Here is a 24,691-nt window from a genome sequence, read left to right as displayed (position 1 = left end):
TCTCAGCTTTGTAACTCATGAATGCCTGAAGGCATCTGTGTGCTCCGCATACCGTTAGAAACCGCAGATCCTTCCGGTCTTATCGCGATACTGTGAAGCCTCTGGGAGTAATCCAGTGTAAATAAATACCTAAAAAAAAACAAAATCTATGTTTTATTTTGCTCTCATAACTAATAGTACTCTAATCATAACTGAGCTCTTTGCTCAGAGACATGAACGATGGTGTTTACTTTCACTTTCATTTTGAGTCACACGGTGTTAACACTGTCTCCGGGAGGAAAATATAAGCATCAGCAAACATTAGCAAAAATATACTCCCATTATTGATTTATAGTGTTTCAAAGTTTTTGCAGGAGGTTTCACATCAAATAATATTGGATTAGCTCACCAAATATATACTAAAATACCTAAATAAATCTTCATTGTGTATATTTTAAATAAACAAGTATTATTTCATCATATTTTTAAAAGTTGAGTAAATTGCCAATGTACCAAAACAATTTTTATTTGTTAGGATATTGTCCATATTGGCCCTGAAATAAATTCCTGAAAATATGGGCCTGCTGTGCCTGTCAGAGTTTATCAGTCATACATCCAACAGCTAAGAATATCAAGAAAAATGAATCCATTTGATGCTCCTAATTTGTTTTGTCACAGTAATATGCCATGTAATAAATTATCATCAAAAATGTTCATGTTTTCAACTAACAGACTCCACAATGATTCCCCAGACTAACAATGTGTGCAGAGATATCAGGTAGAATATGAATAGAATATGTTTTGAAGGCTGTACATTGAGAAATATGTCAAAAAACAGTAGGCGTTTGGTAAAAGTTTTTGTCAAAACATGGCCAGTTTCAAGAAAAAATCACACATTTTCATATTACATATTTGAGTAGCCAAGTGTCTTTAGAAAAGAAATCAGCATATTGAATATAGCTATGTCACATAATTACTGTTTAAATGCAACTGAAAGAGGCACTGACAAAACAGGGGAAAAAACAAAACACACGGAATAACAAAATCCTATATAGAAAGAGTTCTAGGGGTTAATTCTATTTGTTATTATGTAGGGACTAAGCTAAGGATTATTCATCTTGATCCAGTAGTTCAGTGTTACCAAAGTGCATAATCCACCCAGAGGTACGTTTGTTACTCTTCTGACATCAAGTAAATTGTGTTTTTATGATTTTGTCCTACCCCCAACGCTGCCGCTCAAACACTTTGAGTCTCCATTTTTAACATGGTGCTTTGTGTTGGAATATGATGAACAGGCCAATAGAAAATATAGAAACAGAAATTGTTACATTGGATTCCATTACAAGTTCATTTTTTTCCCTTTTCCTGAAAAAGTATTATATTGAACCATTCAGACTAGATTAGTTTTTCAGCGGGACATCTGAATAAAAATAAGATTAAAGTTGAGTAGCAAAGCTAATAACAGCCAGTATCAGGAAGATATAAGTGATTGTACATTAAATATTACTGTAAAACATAATGCAAACTTTGTGTTTTAGTGAGGTAACTGTATGTATTTAATTTTCACAATGCTAGCCACTGCAGTAGCTTCCATTACATGTTAGCTATATTCCACAGACCCAATGTATGCACTGGAACAGAATATTATTCTTCACCCTACTATTATAATAGTCATGAACACAAAGAATTCCACAAAATGTCTGCCTTAACCCTCCTGCAGGGCTTGCTTTGTGTCCAATAAATGTCTGGATGCAGTTTAGCTAAAACATCATGAAACCAAGCAACGAATCCTAAAATCTCTCATGATATACTCCAGCTCCATGACAACATTCTCTTATTCTATTCCCCCGTGTTCTCTGCACACTGACATATACCCCCTTCCACAATGTGTTTTTACTTCATGAATGTTTGTGTATGTATGGTATGGGTGTCTTGTATTTTTTGGCCATATTGCACACATATGTCTTCAAAAGGGTAAGAACCATTTCTAGCAAAACAGTTTTACTAAACATAATATAATTACGTCCTCTGCAGTAGACCCCCGGCTGACGTTAAATACCTCTGATTTCACTGTTCTTCAAAACAATCCATGAGGTTTCTGACCTCATCCTTCCTTTATGTGGAAGCTGGTTCTACAGGTTATTAATCCCATTCAGAAATGAGGAGAAAAACCTTTGCTGGTTCTGTGCTATACATATTTTTAAAATGTTATTTATTTATTTTTATGAATTTCATCAGTAGTGCAATGAGTTGAAATGCACTTTTTAAATAAATATATATATAAACATTCCCATAGGCCACAAAGGTTACAAAGGTTAACTTTGCTCATTATGTCTTGCTGAAGGACTTTCCTTGGTATATTGTGATAAAGTAAAACCCTGATCACAGCACAAACTGGACAAACCACAGCCAATATAATTGTTAATTAACCACTTAGATACGATTCTCTAGGGAAATTCTCTAGGAAGAGTCTGGTATTTTTCGCCACTTATTGTGATCAAGAACTGGCTACAGAATTTTATTAAGAAGCAAAAGGACCTCAATCACATTTTCGCTATTCATATCAGACCAGAACCAGAGCCAATACAAACGATGCACAGAAGTGCGTATGCGTGGATGGACAAATAGTCAGAATGCAATTGCCAGTTCCCGGGTTGTGGGTGGAGTGTCTGTGCCTGCCACTACCACTTAGACAACTTTTGCCTTACCACTTGGTTTACCATCATGTTACAAGTAGCTTCATGGTCCTGTAGTCCTGGGTTCATTCCTCACCTTAGGTCACTGAGTATGAGGAGTTGTGTACCCTCTTGTTTCCTGCATAGGTTTCCTGTGGGTGCCCATGTTGGCCCTCACAATCCAAAAACACAGGTTGGTAGGTCATTTGACTATGCAAAATTGTCCGTAGGTAGGAGTGTGTGAGTGAGAGTATGATATCCTTTGGTAGGATTTGGTGTTACATTCCAAAACAATGATTCTACAGTTATTCTTGTAAATATTTACTGCAAATTTAAGAACCTTTGAACAAGTATCCCACATTTTGCAGGGTAAAAGCACACCTTGCTTTCTCAACTTTATGCCTCATGAATGACTGAAGGCATCTGTGTTATGCGCATATAGTTAGAAACTGCAGATCCTATGGTTTCTAAAAATAGTCATGGTGTGGTGAAGGAAAAAAAAACACAAAATAGGCTACTCTTCAAAACGCTTATTTTATTCTGCTATTATAACTCATTTGTTTGCTCAAACACAAGAACAAAGGTGTTTACTTTAATCAATCTGATGTCAAACTTCGGTATTAAAAAAAAAGCAATTCTCTTTATTTCTGCTACTATTATTTATTTATAGTCTTTCAAATTGTTTGTATGAGGTTTCACATTAAATAATATTTGATAAGATCATAAAAAGCTTTTCCATTTTGTGTATTATAAATAAACAAGTGTTTATATAATCATATTTTGCAAAGGTTATAATAATAATAATAATAATAATAATTGTAACAATTATAAGCATCTGAGTAAAAATCCATTGTGCCAAAACTAATTGGGATATATACCGTATTGGCCCTGAACAAAATGCTCAAGTCTAGGCCTGCTGTGACTGTCAGTTTTATCAGTCATCGATATTAGAGCAGAGAATATCAAGAAAGATAAGTGCGTCTGATGCTACTTATATAATTTGTCACAGTAATATGCCATGTAATAAATTATTATCAACAATGTTTATGTTTTCAACTAACAAACACTCTAGTCTAACACTTTCTGTAAAGATAACTGTTGTAAGTGTATTTTTTTAGAGGCCGGTCATTTTTTCATTCATTCATTATCTGTAACCTATGGACACTTTTGAGTTGCCAATCCACCTACCAACGTGTGTTTTTGGACTGCGGGAGGAAACCAGAGCACCCAGAGGAAACCCACGCGGGGAGAACACACCAACCCCTCAGACACTCACCTGGAGAGGGATTCGAACCTACAGTCTCCAGGTCCCTGCAGCTGTGTGACTGTGACACTACATGCTACGCCACCATACCACTAAAGGCCGTACATTTAAAATTGTTAAAAAAAAAAAAAAAAAAAAAAAAAAAAAAAAAAAAGTAATAGCCAAATCCAAAATAGCTAGGGTGCATCAGTTAAGTATTTTTGGTGGTACTTTTTTGTTGTCATATGCGCAAATGTCCAATAATCCAATAATACTTACAATGGGTGATGAAAAGGAAAATCCTTGGGGTTACATTTTGCAGAAAGATAGAGAAATAAATAAATGCAGTTCTCTGTCGGAAGTGTGTTGAATTTTGTGTTCTGTCGGCTTAGGTGTGTTGGATAGAATCCACTAGGCTGAGCTGGATTGGATGCAAATATATTAAACTGGATCATTGATGTTGAGATCAATCAGATGTATTGATTTATCACAAGTTCAGGTGGGCTGAGCTGAATCTGCAGAGTTGAATTGAATCAGCAGTGGTCTGTTGGATTTGTTGGGCTGAGTTGAATCTGCAGTATTGAACTAAATCAGCAGTGTTATGTTGGATCAGATAAGCTGAGTTGAGTTGAATTACAGCGTTTCTAAAAGTGTGGGGCGCAAGGAATCGGAAGAAATGAGCATGCCTGTCTTTATTAATGCCTTTCTGTTTTGCCAAAAAAGCTTACTCAATAAAAAGCACCCACTCACAATTGATTCATTAATAGCCATTAAACATGTTAAAAGAACATTAGATAGGAGACCAGAAAAACTGTAGCATGCCTGGAACACCCCCAAAAATTATACCACGCAGAGAAAAAAAAATATGTGTTTTTCCCCCTCAAACCATTATTTTGAAAATGCACCACCGAGATTAACGCGTTTCGGCAGCCAGTCAGACACAGGGTGGGTCTTCTTCCAGCCTTCATTAAGGCACCTGTTCAAATATAGAGCTGCTCCCACTGGCCTCTAGCCATGTCCCAAACTGCACACTGCTGCACTGAATTGTATGAAAATATATACCACTCTTAGCAGTGCTTTCTGCAGTATAGTATGTAAAGGTCCATAGTGTGTTGTTTAGGACACAGCCTCACTCTCTAACATTAATGTTAATCAAACGCTGCTTCACATCATTATAAATGCAGTATTTTACTTATCTACATAGGAATCAGAGCTTATATAAGGTAGGTCTTTGCTGATTTTGCACAGATAGAAACATGAGAGACTGAAGCACAATTTAATTAGTAGGCCAATTTTCTGTATTTTAATTTTTTTTTTCACTTTTGATATGAATTCTGTATCTGATGTTATAATGTTAAGCTATTGATTTAGAGATAGAAGTTAATGTTACTTCAATAAATTAGAAATATATTAAATTTATACCTTTTTTGGGGGCGATATTCGACAGGTGGGGCGCAGAAATTCCCCTTCTTCTGAGGTGGAGAATGATAGAACCACTGAATTAAAAGTTGTTAAGGAGAATCTAACATGTGGGGAGATTCAGGTGTGTTGAGTTGAATCTACAAGTATAAACTGGACCAGACTTGTTGAGTACAGTCTACAGTATTAAGCTGATTACATGCTGAGTTGGATCAGGTGCTGGGTTGAATCAAATATGTTGAGCTGAATTGATTGTTTTATGTTGAATCCACTGTTGAGTTAGATCATGGATTCAGTGCTGGTGCAGAGAAACACTAAACTTTGCAATGCAGGAGTATTTCTGGGAAGCAGGTCCAGTGCTCAGTTTCATTTCATTAACACATTTCAGTTTTAATGAAATGTTTTATTTTATGATCTTGAATATTCCATTGCATCCTGTTCTCTCTCTCTCTCTCTCTCTCTCTCTCTCTCTCTCTCACAGAGCATGGCCAAGTGACCCTACTGGGAATGTGTTGGGGAATAAATGGTGTTTATATTTAGAATCCTGAGAAGTGTCCTATGAGGGAACACTTTTAATAGCACCCATTATCTGTCCAAAATATTTTTACCTCTTTACTGTATTTACTTCTTTCATTCCCCTAGTTCACAGAGTTTGGCAGCTTTACCAGAAACACTTTCATATTCTCATCTTCATATTCTTTGTATCCATATTCATTGGTTACAAATGAAAGCTCAATTATTAATCAATGAGTGAAGAACCAGATGAAGTGAACCAGTGAAGAGCAGATGCTTTTCAGACAGGAATACGGAATGATATACTATGGACACACCTACGTATTAATGATTTCAGCTACCTTACCATTGCTGACACAGGGGATCAACTGATTCATCTCCAAATGTTTGAATTTTCTCCATAGAAAAGCACTGACAATTGGAATGGGCTACTCTGGAGCAGCTGAGCATGAGCCTATGTCCAATGCTAAGCGTGGTTTTAGAGGGGTGTAAAGCCCCAAAGCACTGGGAGTAGTGAAACTGTTTTTTGGAGTGAAAAATCTCCATCTGTTAACTCTGGCATGAGTTGGAGTTGTGTTTGTGATCCAAAACGAATTCTTTTCAACCCCTCTCGCCCACAATTGGCACTGGGCATGGAGACTGTCGATTCATGGAGCACATCCAGTGTGTCACATTGCATTAAGCCTTAAAGGCAACATTTCATGACTGTAATCAAAAAACACTTTTTAAAAAATTCAAAAGATGTTGCTTCACCAGTTGCTAGCTCTCGGGTCTCTTTGCATGCTTCAAACAGGTCTGATGTTTTTATGAAGCCCTGGTGTCAGTAAATGGCTAAAAGAAAAAAAACAACAACAACACACAGTGTCTTGTTCCAGTATGCTAGGCTTCCTCTCTCTTTCTCTGCTCATGGGAATGAAAAGGCATAAGGAGCCTTTTAGACAACAGAGAGAACTTCAGATGTTAAAAAACACGGACTGAGATGATTCTATTCCTGCCCCATAGGTGTGTAATATTGACTTATTTGTGCTGTTTCAAATGACTTAAATTGGAAAAATCTCTGGGAGATGGCTAACTGCATGAAAGTAAATAGACCAAGTACTAAAAAACTAATACATTTGAGTTAAAAAAGTGTCAAAGAGTGAGTCAAATTAAAGACAGACAAGTTGAACTTAAGCCGTGTGCAAACAAGTTTTTTTTTTCTTTTTTATTCTTCAAACATACTGTCCCATCTTAAAGACACACGACTTATGAAGGTACACAAATCAGAGGGATCTGCAGTTCCCCACATTCATAGACCTTCCCTTTAAAGCCGAAACCTGTGAAAGCATAATGTACATTGTACAATATACTTTTAAATGCTAAGTAATCCTATTTTGTATCAGCTGACATAAGCAACACCATGCACAAGTAATCTAAAGTAAACAAAGAAAGACTAGAGTTGGTTCTCTGTATCAGCAGATTCATCATCTACAGATTGAATTAATTTGAGATAAAATATAAATAAATAAAGAAATAAATAAATAAATAAATAAATAAATAAGCAAAACTAGGATTTGGGGGCAGCACGGTAGCACAGTAGGTAGTGTTGCAGTCACACAGGGTGGATTCAAGTCCTGCTCCGGGTGACTGTCTGTGAGGAGTTTGGTGTGTTCTCCCCGTGTCCGTGTGGGTTTCCTCCTGGTGCTCCGGTTTCCTCCCACAGTACAAAAACACACGATGGTAGGTGGATTGGCGACTCAAAAGTGTCCGTAGGTATGAGTGTGTGTCACCCTATGAGGGACTGGCCCCTCTAGGGTGTGTTCCTGGCTTGCGCCCAGTGATTCAGAGTAGGCTCCGCCCCACCACGACCCTGAACTGGATAAACGGTTACAGACAATGAATGAACTAGGATTTGGACTTGCCAAGCACTATGGGGAACCCAACCCATGAACGCAGTTATATGCAGGCAGGCATGCCCTGATGTAGCCTCCCACCATTTCACACGTCCTCAGTGTCTCTCTTCAGCACTCACTATTTGAGCATTTTTTACCTACTGCCACTTTCACTTGCTTTTTAGTGTTGTCATTAATTCCTCAATAATACACACTATAATAACACATTACAAGACATTGGGTATTATAAGTGAATTACAGTATTACATGTGTGATATATTTTTAGAATATATGGGGACTAAAAGCATGCAGGAGGAGTTATATGCAAATGCTACAGCATTGTGTATATGGGACTTGTGGAGGGGTCTTGGAATTCCTCATGAATACCAAGGGGAGACTGTAATTTGTCAAAGGAATCGCAGAAGTTTTTGTTTTAAACTGTGGCCAAAAAAAAAAAAAAAAAAAAAAAAAACCTGAAAAGGTCTATAATTAAACGGTTGTGTGCACAATCAAGGCTTTGTGAAGGTTTGCAGCTCCACAGGAATGTAGAAAGAATGATGTGGACTAAATAAAGACCAAATAAGGTCATAAAAATCAGTCAAATTTGAAGACATCAACTAAACCTCAGGGCTTAATTTGAGCTCAATTAATGAAATTGTGTCATTTCTTTGAGCAACTCATACATAATCTTATTGAATGGTATTCCAGAACGCAGCTCCACTACATCCTAGCCTAGTGCTTGGAGGCTTCACACCCCTCTTGCTGACATTTTGTATCAGGAATGGTGACCTTAAGCTCATGTGCAGCTGATCAATACTGTTCCATTTCTGTGGTGAATGTATGAGTATAATCGGTTGTATTATTTGGACATACACTTAATTCTGCCTAAATATAATCTGTTTGATTTTACAGGGTTGTGTTATATGAGTGCTGCCCTGGTTACATGAAGCTGGAGGGAATGCGAGGCTGCCCTGCAGGTCTGTATTGATTTATAATGGTTGAATTTTAGGGACATTGATGACAAATAGACCTACATTACAGAATTAAATATTCGTAAAAAAAAATGACAGCAGTAATTGAAATATATATTCTATGTCTATGAACTGAATGAAGTGCTTAGAGGTTACATTGTAGCAGGAATTGAAAGGTTTAGATTAATTTTGAGTTCAAACTCTGATTCATTTAGTGTTATTCATTAGTTATATGTTAAATGGGAAGAATGTAATCTGTTTCAGCCTACTGGCATGGAAAGGGAGTGCAATGTGGACTGCAATTATATCTTTAGATTAAGCCAGTTTAGGAATTTTATTTTTGAGGAAAATAAACTGCAGTCAAAATCAGAAAGAAATGATTAACAGTGCGAGGACAAGATATTTAATATTTGACATTTTCGGCTTCACTGGTTTTTGGAAATAAACACGTTCTACAAAAGATGCCGGCAAACTTTCCAAAAATGTGGGACAGGGGTCAATGTTTAGACTAAATACACTGTAAAAACATCTTGAGCACTTGATGTATTCAAGCTTGAGTATAAAAAGATTGAAAGGTCAGGAAAGGCCTATTCCTTTTTGAGCCAGAAAGGGTAGAGGCTTGTCATTTTTTAAAATATGTGTAGATGAATACACTGTTACATGGATTTTAGTCATTGTACCCTGTACATCATGTAATATCAAAATATTAAGGAAGTCTGGAGAATTATTAGGTCAAAATGAAAAATACGACAATGAAGGCCCATAAAATTATGGGATGAAATGTCTTCAGTGCCTAAGCAATTATTAAAATGTGTTGTAGGTAACAATTTTTATTATTGTTTTCAAATCAGTAATGTTCATACTAAAACATTAAATTAAGTGTTGTTTAGCAATCACTTGACTTTAAGTTACATGAGCATTTTACAGATTGTCCCAATGTTTTTGGAGTTGGAGTTTTGCACACATTCATCAACCATTAGCAAAACCTACATTGTAGTTCCAGTCCTTGACAACTTAATAAAGCCCAACCATCTTATTGGTCTTAAAGGTAAATGTAACCCATTGTTTGCCATCGACAACTTGACTCTCATGCAATAGACATGGGAATTTTTTGGGCATTTGTTATGAATCTTACATATGTTGATTGTGATAAAGGTGTGATTGAATAAATATCTGTATGAAATAATATTTATATCTATTTTGTGAATATTCTTGTACTCCAGTGGCCCCCATTGACACTGTGTATGGTACACTGGACCTATTGCAAGCTGACGTCACAAAGCGGTATTCCGACATTTCCAGAATTAAAGAGGAGATTGGGGGAAGTGGCACCTACACAATGTTTGCTCCCAGTGATGACGCTTGGGACCTATTAGAGACAGTATGTTGATTGTCCTGTAATCTGTATTTGCCTTAATCTAGATCATATTCTACTAGAAATTTGATTTTCATACAAAGTATTATATGCAGTTAACATATTGTAGATAACTTGTAATATTGCCTCGTCCTCTATGTGTTCCTCCTTTGCACCCAATGAATGAATGCCTATTATTTATGCTTTATCACAGACTGCTAGAAAGGCCCTTGAGGGTAATGTGAACAACGAGTTGTACAACACCTTGCACTACCACATGGTCAATAAACGTCTTCTCACCAAAGACCTGAAAAATGACATGACCCTACAGTCAATGTATAACAACCTGGAGCTGCACATCAACCACTATTCAAATGGAGTATGTATGGAAATAAACATCTTGCATCAAACAGCACTATGTATATGTTGGTGATGAATATTAATTTCTGCTGTTGTCTCTGTATGGCTGAATGTCTTGTGAATTTTACTTGCTTATGAATTAGCATACATTTGCTGCTTAACACAGTCTACATTTCTAAGAAATCTTTAGTCTAGATGCTGGAACATTTCTGTAAGGATTTGATGGCATTCAGCCATTAAACATTAATGGAGTCAGGTATTGACCTTGTATAAAAACATCATAGACCTTAGTCTACTTAGGTTTTTATGAACATAATTTTTTTTCATTTTCCCTCTTATCTTTATGCTTTCAGGCATTTGGTATTGATATTTGTAAAGCATCACTGTTCATCTTTAGTTTTTGCTTAATGCATTATCCATATGTGGACTGTATTGAGTGAATGGCATGTTTTGGTATATTACCTGCATTTGTACACTAACCACTAATATCTCTGTTGTGTTAAAAGGACAGCTTTCAGTTTTCCAATATGGGATTTTTTTTTTGTTGTTGCACAGCCTCTGTATATTATAAATCCAGTACTGGTTATTATCATTCAACATCTGGTTCTCTGATTGTGGTCACTGCTCTGTGGTTTACAGATTGTGACAGTCAACTGTGCCAGGATCATTCATGCTAACCAGGTGGCCACGAATGGAGTAGTGCATGTAATTGACCGAGTAATCAGTGCAGTGGGTAACACCATCAAGGAGGTGATTAACAGCCATGATGAGCTGGCTTCACTGAGTGTACGTATTATGAGCTATTCTCTAATATCATTTCACAGTAATTGAACACCACACTGTACAACAATGTTTTGTAAGAGGCTCACATTAGGACAGGGGTGTCAGACAAATGGCTCAATTATAGTTCTTACCCAGATAATCAGATACACAAATTCAATTGCACTGCCAAAATGTGATTGACCGAAAGGTATTTTGTGAGTGTCAGTATCCCCTGGCGTTTTTGAGAATCACTCAAATGTATTCACCTTTAACCTAGCAATGGCAAAAAGTAGAGTCATGTTTTTAGGTTATGTGATTTTCTGAATGGCATTAAATGTATGCTAGTTCTCTCAAGCTATATATCCAGCTAGATAATATTTTGTCTTTATGAGCAAGCTTTAATCATGCTAAAGGTTCTTCAATGGTTTGTTCTATATGGAATTTTTCCTTTAATAAAAAAAACCTTTGAACAGTGGTTCCCAAAGTGGGGGGCGTAGAGCTATTGACCCTGAGACTGTTCTGAGACTGTTGGCTCAGGACCCGCGTGACCCTGACAAAGGATGAGATTTTAACAGAAATTAATTCATCAATATTAATTAGTTAATTTTACATCCCTGCTTTAAGCATTATTTAAATAACAGTTAGCCTATATCCTTGAGGCAGGAATGCATATCCAGATTTGTATTTTTAAAGCCTTGGTTCTCTTTCCTGTTACAGGCAGCTTTTAACGTGGAATCATCCTTGTTAGAAAAACTTGGTAAACCTGGACACTATACTCTCTTTGCACCAACAAATTCAGCCTTTGATAAATTGGACAGAGAAGTCATTGAGAGATTGCTAAATGACAAGACTGTTGTCCAAGGTAAGAGCTTTTCTTAAAGACCTTAACAAATGGTACTTCTCAATAATAAGTGATTTTCAGCAATTTTTAAGTCCCCTACTGTATAAAGCCACATTTCTGCTTTTAGAGACTTCATCATTGTCGTGGTATGTCTAGCAAAAAAGGATATGCGAGGTAAAACAGTCTTTTACCCTCATTACTCAACTGACCTTAGAGGTCCATGTCTCATGTTTCTAAGTAAATGCTATGAATACAACCCAAGCTGAGTGTTGGAAGCTGAGTGTTGGGTTCTGAGACAGTGGGCAAACAGCAGAACTGACCACAGTCGCTGGGGCATCCAAAGTCAAGCCAGTCTGCTCCCACTCACTATTCCTGAGAGGAAATACTTGAACAATGCTGTATCGGATCTTGATAAACGATGACTTTTTGTGGTCTTTGGGCTTTAAAATTAGTATTTAATGTAGTAAAATCCTACATACTTTCCCAGAAAATAAGAAACTTCCAGTAAGTTGAACCAAAGTATACCCAGTAAGTGATAAGAATACTTAAGAATAACCAAAATAGCATAATGCACATATTGGAATTAGCTTTAAGTCGTTAGATTGTTCATATATTGTCACAAGAGGTGTGTAGTCACCAGGTACATTAACTAATGTGGATTTGAGCATATATAAAAAAAATCACACCTTAAGCCTATACCTAACCCTTCATTTCAAAAAGTCAAAATCAGCATTTTCTTAAATCCAAGCAAAACAAAAACAACCACAACAATTATAGTGCAATATGACAGAAAGGTTGTGTGGATTTAGCAAAATGGGACAGGAGCTTGGATGGTAGTGATCACTGTTATGTGTATGAATAATTTTTAAAGTGTTTATGTGTAACATATAATTGTCATTCAAAATGACAATTTTGTCAGTTTATAGTAATATTTTTGCCGTATTTTATATGAAAATGTATTTTTTAAATAAATGAATTAATTAAGAATTAATATGCTAACTTCAAAATTGCTGAAACCACAGATTTTAAATTGTCTAAACTAAAGCTCACACATGGTTTTTGGATACAGTATTATCCCCAAGAACAGAACAACAACATGCACATGCTTTTGCAGCACTTTTCCTTGATGGAAGTCTGGTACTATCTGCTACATTTTTACATCAACTTATTTCTTTTTGACATTTTTCTCTGGGTGCTCTGGGGTCCTCCCATGCTCCCAAAACACACATTGGTAGGTGGATTGGCGACTCAAATGTGTCCATAGGAGTGTGTGTGTGTGTGAGTGTGTGTCGCCCTGTGAAGGATTGGTGCCCCCTCCAGGGCGTGTTCCCACCTTGCACCCAGTTATTCCGGGTAGGCTCTGGACCCACCATTACCCTGAATTGGATAAGCGCTTACAGACAATGAATGAATGAATGAATTAATCATTTGAATTTTCTAGTAGTCTCTTAAATTGCGTCAAAATGTCAGAATATAACAACTTCATACAAATGATTAAAAATGATTTACAATAACATAGTTACGTTAACTTCCATTGAAAGTTAAGTAGTTTTTTTCTTAATCTGTGAAGCTAACTTTTTGTGCTATGAAATTTTGTTCCAACAACAGTACACTTTAGGCTTCTACATGAACTGCAGTGACATTGTGGCACTTTCAATTGGGAGAGATGAACAATTTGCTGGTTGTATAGACTAAGAATAGACTTGATGATTGAAGATCCACAGCAGCAAATGTGTCTCTGACCTTTTGGATGATTTATTTAAACATAGCCTGGGTGACCTGCTGGTCAGGAGGTCTGTTTTTTGCTGGGGTTGTTGGGTTGCTGAGTTGCTTTTCTCTAGAGAATTTGTAGTGTGTGTAATCAAAAGGCCAAACTTTTGCTCCATAGCACATGCTTAATTTTTTAGATCTAGCATTTCTGCTTAGTTCCAAATCAACTCAAGCAGGTCGTATGCTGAATTAAGTGTTCACTGAAAGAGATCCAGTCATTACCAGAGATCAGAAGAGTCAGAAGCTCCAGCAGCAGCTCCAGAACTTATTAAATCACGTGCCAGACCTCCTTAAGGCTGCAGTGTTCTGGGTCATAAGCCAAGCCTACTTATACGTAGGAGCTTAAATTTGCTAGGCTCTCCACTGTTTGGGGTTTGTTCAAGCCTGCTGTTATATGGCGTTAGAATAAAAGCTTCTACCTCTATCTTGTTCAAAGTTATTTTAGAGCCTATCCTGTTAAAGCAGTAGAGAATGCATTCTCTGAGGAGACCACAAGCCGTTTTGTAAGCAACTCTAGATATCAGCATCTGATAATGGCATTTACATTCATGGCATTTAGCAGATTATACACTACTTACAAAAGTGCTTTGTGTTCGGTTTCTATCTTGTACAAATAGTGTCTAAAATACTTTGGCGCTATACTGCCAGAACAGGACCAGTACTGACACCTGAAAATAAAAAAATAAAAAATACAACATAACACAAACAATGTGTTTCAAGAAATACTCACTAAATTAGTGAACAGTTCGCAGGAATTCATTCCACCATCTCCATGCCAGGACAGAACAGAGTCTTGACTTTCATAGGTCTTGAAGGATGGTGGGTCAAGAATGGGCTGTACTTGAAGCTTGAAGGTCTCAAGGTACAGATCAGCTCTTGACCATTGCCGTAAGGTAGGGAGCAGCCATTCTTGGGTTTTTAGGCAAGCATCAAAGTTTTTAATCTGATGCGGGCAGTTACAGGAAGCCACTGAAGTGAGTGCAACAATGGAGTGCAGCAATGGCAGAATATTCATTCACTATCTGTAACCGCTGATCCAGATCAGGGTCACGGTGGGTCCAGAGCCTACCTGGAATCATTGGGCGCAAGGCAGAATTAGACCCATGAGGGGGCACCAGTCCTTCACAGGGCAACACACACACACACACATAGTCACAGTCCATGGCAGAATATTTTTTGCAGAATACATCATCTACAAAACAAGTGCTGTTGTGTTGCAAGTGGCTTTTTGTAAACATCATATTTCTCCATTTAACCATTCATTTAGCACTTTACATTCATCAAATCACCCTCAGTTCTGGATCTCTCACAGTCATGTTGTCAGTGCTAAAAGCCACTTGCTTAAATTTAGACCCCAATTTGATTGGATTGCCCCTGGCAGCTAGCAGTTTATGCCTTAGTGACAAATGGATGATAAATCACATAAGCACTGATAGTTTGCCATTTTCCACAGAGAGGTGAAGCACACTGTTGCTAAAATATCAAGGTGTGTTGATGTCCTTCTGTGGGTTGTATTACTTTGCTGTGTCAATCACTTCTTGATTAAGCTCTAATTGAACAGACCCTGCACTTGAATAAGGGCTAAAATTAGGACTGTGAGAAAATGAGAAAGCATCAAGAGATATCAATTGGTGTAGTACATGTGCTGTCTTCTCTGCTGAGGCCTAGGGTGTGATTCAATTCTGAAATAAGCACACACTATCCTGCACCTTGGGCATGACTCCTTATGCTATATATGCCTATGTCTGTTGCTCTAAAAAAAAGGAGCATCTATGACATGTCATTAGTGTAAAATTAGGAGGTCAAATGGATGGTTTATTATGGAAATGTTCTGTTCACACAACTCCTGACTTAAATGAGTGTGCGCTCTTTTATAATTTTTAATTTCTTTTTATTTTTTCATTGTAATGGATCACATTTTATTTTTGTTCTCACAGCATCTGTTCTTATTCGTGCATATAATATAGCTATAAAATCCAGAACTGATACCTCACCCTCACCACCACCCTCTAACACACATTGCACAAACAGAGAGTGAGAATTAGCAGAGCAGGCCGAGCTCCTGGGAAAGTGATAAAGTGCTTGCTGACGTTCCTGAGAACGTTCACTTGCTTTTCCAGATAGCCTCTGCACAGGAAGGACTGGGAGGATGTCTGGCAGATTACATCACACGTTGCTGTCTGTCCAGAGCAAGAGCCCAGATTACCAGAGTGGGCAAAATGAAGTAGTGTAGGGGTCCATTGATTATTAGTATTTTTTTTTATCTTTTAACTATAACTTTTCAGTCCTTTAACATAAAACCAATGGCCTATGTAATAAAATCAATCAAATACATTGCCTGATGAGGGATACTCAAATATGAATCTTAGAGGTCCATTAACTAAATTTTTAATTTCCACAGAGCTCAAGGTCCAGAGAGATCATATAAGTGAGACAGATTAAAGCATATTTCTCAGTCAGTAGTTTTCCGTATTGTCAATTTTTTTTGAAGAAATAATTTTAGTTTAGCTTTTTAGCTTTAAGTTGTCAAGCCAATTACCTGATGAGTGGTATCCTTATTGTCACGAAAAATGTTTTACAATGTTTTTTGTGGGATCTTAAGAAACAAAACTGTGCAGAAATATGTTGTGTGTGTTTTTGCAATGCATTTAGGTCAAGGCCTGCAATAGACACCTATTATGGTAGCGACTGGCTACATAGCATTACAGAGAACTCAAGTGTCACCTCAAATTAGTCCCAGCTGAGTCTTGATTCAGTAGAAAATGATTTTGAGTCCAGATTTGAGATTCTGAGGTGCACAACTGAGTCTGTATGATGAAAATCATAGAATTTATGAATGCAAGTCCAAGCCGAGCTATTAGGATAAGAGGCTGGGTTGAGTCATGGGTCACTAAAAGGATTTTGAATCAAATCACTGGAATGTGAGTCTGAGTTGAGTCATGAGTCATTGAGACAGAAGTATGAGATGAGACCTGTAATGAGCTTCTTACAGTTTACTGCTCTGAGAAGAATTATGTGGATCTCAATGCAAATTATTTTCAGAAATACAGGCCCAATTCCAAAAAAGCTGGCATGTTGTGTAAAATAAAAATAAAAACAGAATTGAATGATTTGCAAAACTCATAGGCCCATATTTAGTTCACAGTAGAACATAGACCACATGTCAGATGTTGAAATTGAGGCATTTTACCAATTCATGAAAAATGATTAACTCATTTTGAACTTGATGGCAGGACTACATCTCAAAAACTTTGGGACAGGGCTAATCCGGCATTGCCAGAACCTCTAGGTAGAGTCTGGTACCTTTCGCCACTAAACGTGGTGAAACTTAACTTAACAAAAACGGCCTACTACTTCAGGAAAAGAAATTTGAGTAACATGCAAAAAGACCAACTACAAATCACAATCATGCTATTTTGGCATGTTGTGTAGAAGTCGATTCACTTCAGACCAATGCCAGTACAAAACGATGCACTGAAGTGCGTATAGGTGGATGTACAGCGAGCCAATCAGAATGCAGCTGGCACAATCCAGACAGTGAGGCCGTGTTTGTGCACTGAGAGTAACAATCTCTCTCTGTCTACTTGTGAGCGGAGAGTCTGTGACTGAGACTAGGATAGGACCAGGAAAAGACTGGAAAAGTAAGTGGTACTAATAAAAAAATAAACAGGAGCAAATACCCTGGGTATAAAAAGAGTATTTTACAGAGGCAGAGTCTCTCAGAAGCCAAGCTGGGCAGAGCTTCACCAATGTGTGCAAAACTGTGGAACTGTGGAACAATTTCAGAAAAACTTTCCTTAAAGTAAAATTGTGAAAACTTTGAATATCCCACCATTTGCGGTACATAATATCATGAAAAGATTCTGAGAATCTGGAGAAATACCTATGTGCAAGAGACAAGTCCAACTGTCAATATTGGATGCTCTTCATCTTTGGGCCCTCAGGTTGTACTGCATTAAAAACGGGCATGATTCTGCACTGTAATTCACTGCATGGGCTCAGGGACACTTTCAGATTACGCTGTCTGTGAAAACATTTCACAGTGCAATCAATAAAGTTAAATCTGTTTCATGAAAAGAAGAAGCCATATGTCAACATGATCCAGAAACGCCAGCATCTTCTCTGTGTCAAAGCTCTTTTAGAATGCAACATTTTTCTGTGGTCAGATTAATCCAAATTTGAAATTCTTTTTTGGAAATTATGGATGCAGCGACCTGTGGACTCAAGAGGACAGGAACAATCCAACTTGTTGACAGGGCACAGTTCAAAAGACTGAATCTCTGATATTATGGGGTTGCATTAATGACAATATTTAGTGCCTATTACATGGGCAGCATACATTGAAATAAGCCTTGAATAATATTAAAACCATCTTGAGAAACTGTAGAGCCATGGTTCAAAACTGACCTATATACATTTAATTACATTTTTGTGTGGTATGCTTGTTAAAAACTTGCATGCTTTGATTAAGCCAAACACCCACACCGACACCAGTTTGTTAACTGGTCAGGATTCTCACAACACATAATAAAACCTTTCTATATTACCCTCAGGGCTTGATTATGTACTCTTCATCCTATTCAAAATTTTGAGGCCAGTACTAAATACAAGTTGCTCTCTTTCTCTCTCTCTCTCAAACCCAGCCTTTTTGAAATACCATCTGTTGAGCTCGATGCAGTGTTCTGAAGCAATAATGGCAGGCACAGTGTTCGAGACGATGGAGGGCAGCACCATTGAAATTGGCTGTGATGGCGACAGTCTCACTGTGAATGGGATTAAAATGGTGCTGAAGAAGGACATTGTCACCAGCAATGGAGTGATCCACCTCATTAGTGAAGTTCTCATGCCTGACTCTGGTGAGTGTGTTACCCTTGTAAAAGATTCAGACAATAATCATACTACAAATCTTATAGCATTAGACCATTGTCTTATTAAAGATCCTATACCTTCACATCATGACCTTACTACAGATCCTACTTTTCCAGACCATTATCTTCCAACAGATCTTATACCATCAGATAATTATCTTACTACAGAAACAATACCTTCACACCAATATCTTACTACAGGTTCAGACCATTATCTTACTACAGATCCTATATCTTCACACCAATATCTTACTACAGGTTCAGACCATTATCTTACTACAGATCCTATACCTTCAGACCAAGATCCTATACATTCAGACAATTATCCTATTACAGACTCTATAGTACATTTTATTCATCCCCAACTTACCCAAATATATTTTTGTGACTGATATTAAACTCTCAACATAACACGCTTACAACATTCCTCTTAAGTTCAATTAATGAACAATTAATGATGAAATGTTTGGTTACAAGTAATGATCATTGATTATTATTCTTGACATTGATACTTGATTTTATGGTCCTGATCTCTCTCTCTCTCTCTCTCTCTCTCTCTCTCTCTCTCTCTCTCTCTCTCTCTCTTTCTCTCTCTCTCTCTCTCTCTCTCTCTCTCTCTCTCTCTCTCTCTCGCTCTCTCTCTCACTCTCTCTGTAGCTAAGCAGGTGACAGAGCTATTGGGAGGGTCTCAGAGTACATTTGGTGACATGGTGTCTGAGCTGGGTTTGTCTGCAGCAATGAAGCCTCAGACACAGTACACACTGCTCTCTCCGCTTAATGGAGCCTTTACCGGTGATTTTAACACTGTAACACAGCACACTACACTACACTACACCATATCTCCTAGTGCTGGGCAATAATATCTATACATATTGCAGTAGAAAATGTTTCTATAACTTGGATATGATTTTCAAAAACATTTGCGATAATTTTATTTACAATATCTGCAGCATCTGTCCCTGACTGACTTTCATTTCTGGGCACTGCCCTTAGTCCAATGTTTCCTCTAGGAATTATTTCAGCAGCAGCGGCAGCTCACACTCTCTCCTCCTCACTCTACAACTGTATTTGAAAAGGAAGCAGTGTGTGCTGTGTGGAACAGACATCTAAAAAAACATAGCATTGAAGCTTTGCTCTCACCTGAAAAAGCCCTTGTGTGTGTGTGTGTGTGTGTGTGTGTGTGTGTGTGTGTGTGAGAGAGAGAGAGAGAGAGAGAGAGAGAGAGAGAGAGCGAGAGAGGTAATTTCCCTCTGAAAAAGGCCCTCTGCAGCATCAGCAGTAATTAATAAACTGACGGTGGTAATTTATACATATAGCAATTTTTTTGCTGACTTTGGAACAGATGTTTACTTTTCAAAATTTTGTGTGAACTAAAAACAGAAAAATATAGATTAACAGTGTATCAGTTGTAAGGAAAATCCCCCTAAGAAAGATTGAGAGGAACTAACACTCAAAAGTGGGAACTAATTTTCCTCTGGTAAACATCAATAGACTACATCTGATAAAAATGTGGATATGCGCTCTGTCCAGTGATTTCAGATAAGCTCCAGTTCTAAAACAACCCTGAGAGAGAGAGAGAGAGAGAGAGAGAGAGAGAGAGAGAGAGAGAGAGAGAGAGAGAGAGAGAAGGAAGAAAGAGGGGGTAAACAGAATATGGTTAAAGGAAGTCTTGTGATTGATTACCAGGAAGTAGATAAAACAGACTACAACAGATTATTAAAAATCTGTGACTCCCCTGTGTAATGACATATTAAAATGCAGCATATTTAATTAGCCTATGGGATGGGTTGTAGTGGCATTTGTGATCCAGAACTAAGTTTCCATCAATCAATCAATCAATCTATCTATCTATCTATCTATCTATCTATCTATCTATCTATCTATCTATCTATCTATCTCCCCTCTGTGTATGATGTTTAGAGGAGGTGATGTCTATGGATCAGCGTCTGCTGAAGATTATCTTGGAAAACCATATTTTGAAACTCAAGGTCACCCTCAGCGATCTTTATAATGGCCAACTGCTGGAGACCCTGTCAGGGAACTTCCTCAGGGTCTTTGTCTACCGCACGGTGAGTGTGTGTGTATGTGCAAATGAAACAAAAAAAGAATGTAATAGAACACAGAGAATGTTCAAACACAAAGTGTGAACAATGGCAATCATTCCCTCAGTGGGAACACAATTGTTTTGTAAATACTCTGCTGAGTATGTCCTTGGCGTTTTTGTTTAATCCTTTGTTTAACTTAGCTCTAACCTGGGAATACTTAAAGTAATTGTCTGTAATAAATGTAGTTACATATTAACAATATAAGTAACAGCAGTGCAACTAACTGTAATATATTCACTGTTATGGAGGTGGCAGTAGTACATTTTATATAAATACATCAGTTAGTGAATTTTTTGTTCATATAATTAAATCCATCCATCAATCTATCAGTCAAACTTTATTTATATAACACATTTCAAACAAATCAAATTGAAGTTCAAAATGTGTTATAAGTCTTACAAAACATTAAAATACATTACTCAAACATATTACAAATAAATGTATAAAATGTATAGTTTTAAAAAAAGAAAATAATAAATAATAAAAAAATGTATGGTTAAAAATGAAGAAATTTAATATAAAATATAATTAATATAGTATAAAAAATAATATGGTTTAATAGAATAAACTCTATGTCAACAGAAATATTTGAATAAGATGTGAAATTAATAATAAAATAAAAATAATTTCATGCATGTATCTTTATTATTACTCTTTTTTCACAACTACATATAGTTTCAGGAGTGAAAATGAGTAAGCTGCTATGTATTGGTATTCAAATGAGCTATATTTCTGTAATCTCTGTGACAGTGAATGCATCATTAGTTACAATGTTGTTGCATGTGTTGTTTATGTATAACAACACTGTTATCACAGAAAATGGAACGTGAGACAGATTTCTCCTGTGTCAAGTGGCTTTTTAATTCCACAATGTCTGTTGTTCTGCAGATAAATGAAAATGACCCAAGATGCCTGTCAAAATCCTCAGTCTCCTCATTATCCATGTACAGTCTGTGTGTTTTTCCTGCTCTGCATCACTCTACAGAAAAACACATGGTGTGTGTTTTGTTTGATTGTATCAGGCTGTGTGCATCGAGAATGCCTGCATGGTTCGAGGCAGTAAAGAAGGAAGCAATGGGGCTCTTCATCTGCTCACATCTTTGATCACACTGCCCAAGACCACCATGTATGAGATGTTGGAGGCAGATGGCCGCTTTACGTGAGTATACACTAATCATTAATCATTTAAAATATGCATCCCAGGATTAGTTACATACTTTTGTATTAAAATATTTGGACCTGCCTTGCTACATGACATCTTTTTTTGATTTTCTAAAGGAAAATACGTAAACACATCATATTTGTCATGTTAGTACACTCTCAGACAAAAAGGTAGAGGTACATTATTGGACATTAAAGGTTCAAACAGTGTAAATGCACCATGTTTTTAAGTCCAGTTTTATCTCTAAAAGTACATTAAATTCTCTTAACAAGAAGGAGAAGTGGGCAAAAATGAAACATGAATAGTTAAATGTGACATAACTTTAGTTCAGTCCTGATTTATTATTTTTTATAGATATAATATTAGAATAATGTTGATCCTTCAAATGTGCATTTCTTTGAAATATAAGAGATACACATCACTCTCACATTAATGCTAAAAAAACTAAATAGATATAGTAATAAAATGAAATAAACAGAATTGGATTTGTTAATAAAAAAAAAAAATAAAATAGTAAAATAATATCCACTCACGTGACAAATTCAATATGCTTGGACACGTGTTTTGTAAAAATGAAAAAAGTGCATCTAACAATAAAGTGAGCCACAATATATTACTCGCAGCAGTCTCAATGTTTTGATACGTGCCTTTGGCCTTTCCTTCTGCCTGAACTTGGTTGCAGACATTTATGTAGTTGGAAAGAGTAAATAAGAAAAAACTACCAACATTGTGAATCTTTTGGTCTAAATGTGTATTAGTTTTTGTTAATTAATAATTAATACATCTAAAGTAATGCGTGCCAAAAGAGCACTTTTGTCCTCATTTTCCCTGAGAGGTAGGATGGCCCCCCCTGCTACCCAACATAGGTTTCTGTTAGCTAACATAAGAATAACAGTTAATGTTCACTTCAAGCATGGTGAGCTGACTGGAGATGTTTTGTTAGCAGCAGTTTGAAAAAGCAGTAGCTGTCTCAGAGAAGCATGTGTTAGACATCACCCTCCCAGCTTGGTAATGTTAAGGAGTATAAGGGAGGAACTGGCAATGACTAAACTGGGTAGAACCAAATAGTCATTAAGGAAACACTTGTCTGGAATGTTTCAGAGTGTTCCTGTCTCTGATGGAAAGCGCGGGGTTAACAGAGATGCTGAAGCAGGAAGGAGGGTACACAGTCTTTGCTCCTACTGATGAAGCCTTCGACGGCCTGACAGAAGAGGACATGACTCTTCTCACCAGTAAACATCCTTTTTAATATTTATATTTCCTTAACTCTACACCTTTGTGCCTCTTTGTGTTTTGTTGAAGAATTTCTTATTGTCCATTGTATTGCACATTTATACATGCTTAGAAATCATATAGTAAAAATATTTCTCATGAAAATGATTTGTGAAATAAGAATTTGCAACTGAAATAAACAAAACAAAAATCACTGTTATATAATATTCACATTAACATTCACATAGCTACAAAAACATGTAATTCATGGTGGCCCTGCTCCATGATTCTGGCACAGCTCCCGAATCACAGGGTCGGGTGTTCAAATACAGTCATCAGGTGACTGTATTTGTAAATTTTGGTGTGTTCTCCCAGTGTATGTGTGGGTTTCCTCAGGGTGAATACACATATTTATAGTTGGATTGGATATTCAAAGTGTCCACAGGTGTGAATGTATGAGTGTGTAAGCCCCTGTTGTTGACTTGTGCCCTGTCCAATGTGTTCCTGCTTTATACCCAATGATTGTGGCTAGGCTCTGGACCCAGTGCAACAGTGATACAGATAAATCTAAAAAAAAAAAAACATTGAATAAAAGGATGAATTAATATAATTTATTATTATGTTGTTCATAATAATTATTTAATAATAACAACCTGCTGATTTTCATTTTTCTTTAAATTTTATAATGAATTTACATTAATAATCTTGTTACACAGATGTACATATATTATTTATATGTTAAAATGTAGACATACATATAAAAATGTAAAGAAAAAAATAAATCTGGCTTCTAATGAAAGTGGCCCATTGCCAACAAGGATTGGCTGCCATTTGTGACATAAGCATCACATTAGTTAACCCTTGTGATGGAACAGATTTCTTCCTAAATGCTTTGTAAATTATGTTGTTTTCCCCACTGCTGTTCAGGTGATACGAATGCTCTGAGGACCATCCTGCTCTATCACTTCAGCAAAGGGGTCTTCATCAATGGAGGCTTGGAGGGTGGAGTCACCAATCTGCTCAAAACCGTCCAGGGCAACAACCTTCAAGTGCTGTCTGTATGTCTTTTATTCACTTCATAAATGTCTAAATATCTCACCCCCACACTGCCTAGAGACACACACACACACACATACACACACACACGCACGCACAAATGTATTGTATGTATTATTTGCCATTTTTTAATGTTGCATTATTTTTTGCGATTAATCGCCACTTTTAATATTTTTATAATTACAATAATTTTATTATTTTTTATACACATGTACTCATCAAGAAAATTGTTTATTGAATGTATTATATATAAAACATTAGGTGAAAAATTAATGAAATATGTTTTAGAATATATTTTATTATGTTGGCTCCATTTTGCATTGTGTCTAAGAACACAGTGTAGAATCATAGTAACACACTTTTAAATGGTGATTCCCAGCTATATTCTAGTGCTAATGTAGCTAATTATAGCCATATATTCCTCTACTTATAACCTTTGTAAACTACTGGAAATAAAATTTAAACCTATGACATTTTTTAAACTAATGTTTAATTTAGTCATAAATGAGACCTACCACAATGATGCCACA

General features: G+C 36.7%; 1 protein-coding gene across 2 annotated transcripts in view; it reads left to right on the top strand.

The window, feature by feature from the left end:
• The window catches only part of postna (periostin, osteoblast specific factor a), a 49,686-nt gene that overhangs the window by 7,629 nt on the left and 17,366 nt on the right, over nucleotides 1–24,691 (top strand). For both annotated transcript variants that reach the window (XM_066650628.1, XM_066650627.1), the window contains exons 3-13: nucleotides 8,613–8,677; nucleotides 9,895–10,052; nucleotides 10,240–10,404; nucleotides 11,025–11,171; nucleotides 11,865–12,009; nucleotides 18,402–18,614; nucleotides 19,284–19,418; nucleotides 20,547–20,695; nucleotides 21,754–21,890; nucleotides 22,995–23,125; nucleotides 24,033–24,163. In XM_066650628.1, the coding sequence (XP_066506725.1) occupies nucleotides 8,613–8,677; nucleotides 9,895–10,052; nucleotides 10,240–10,404; nucleotides 11,025–11,171; nucleotides 11,865–12,009; nucleotides 18,402–18,614; nucleotides 19,284–19,418; nucleotides 20,547–20,695; nucleotides 21,754–21,890; nucleotides 22,995–23,125; nucleotides 24,033–24,163 (1,576 nt within the window). The remainder of the gene's footprint in view (nucleotides 1–8,612; nucleotides 8,678–9,894; nucleotides 10,053–10,239; nucleotides 10,405–11,024; nucleotides 11,172–11,864; nucleotides 12,010–18,401; nucleotides 18,615–19,283; nucleotides 19,419–20,546; nucleotides 20,696–21,753; nucleotides 21,891–22,994; nucleotides 23,126–24,032; nucleotides 24,164–24,691) is intronic.

This window comes from Hoplias malabaricus, chromosome 18 (assembly GCF_029633855.1).
Source record: "Hoplias malabaricus isolate fHopMal1 chromosome 18, fHopMal1.hap1, whole genome shotgun sequence".
NCBI lineage: Eukaryota > Metazoa > Chordata > Actinopteri > Characiformes > Erythrinidae > Hoplias > Hoplias malabaricus.
This window is presented reverse-complemented; position numbering and strand designations above follow the sequence as displayed.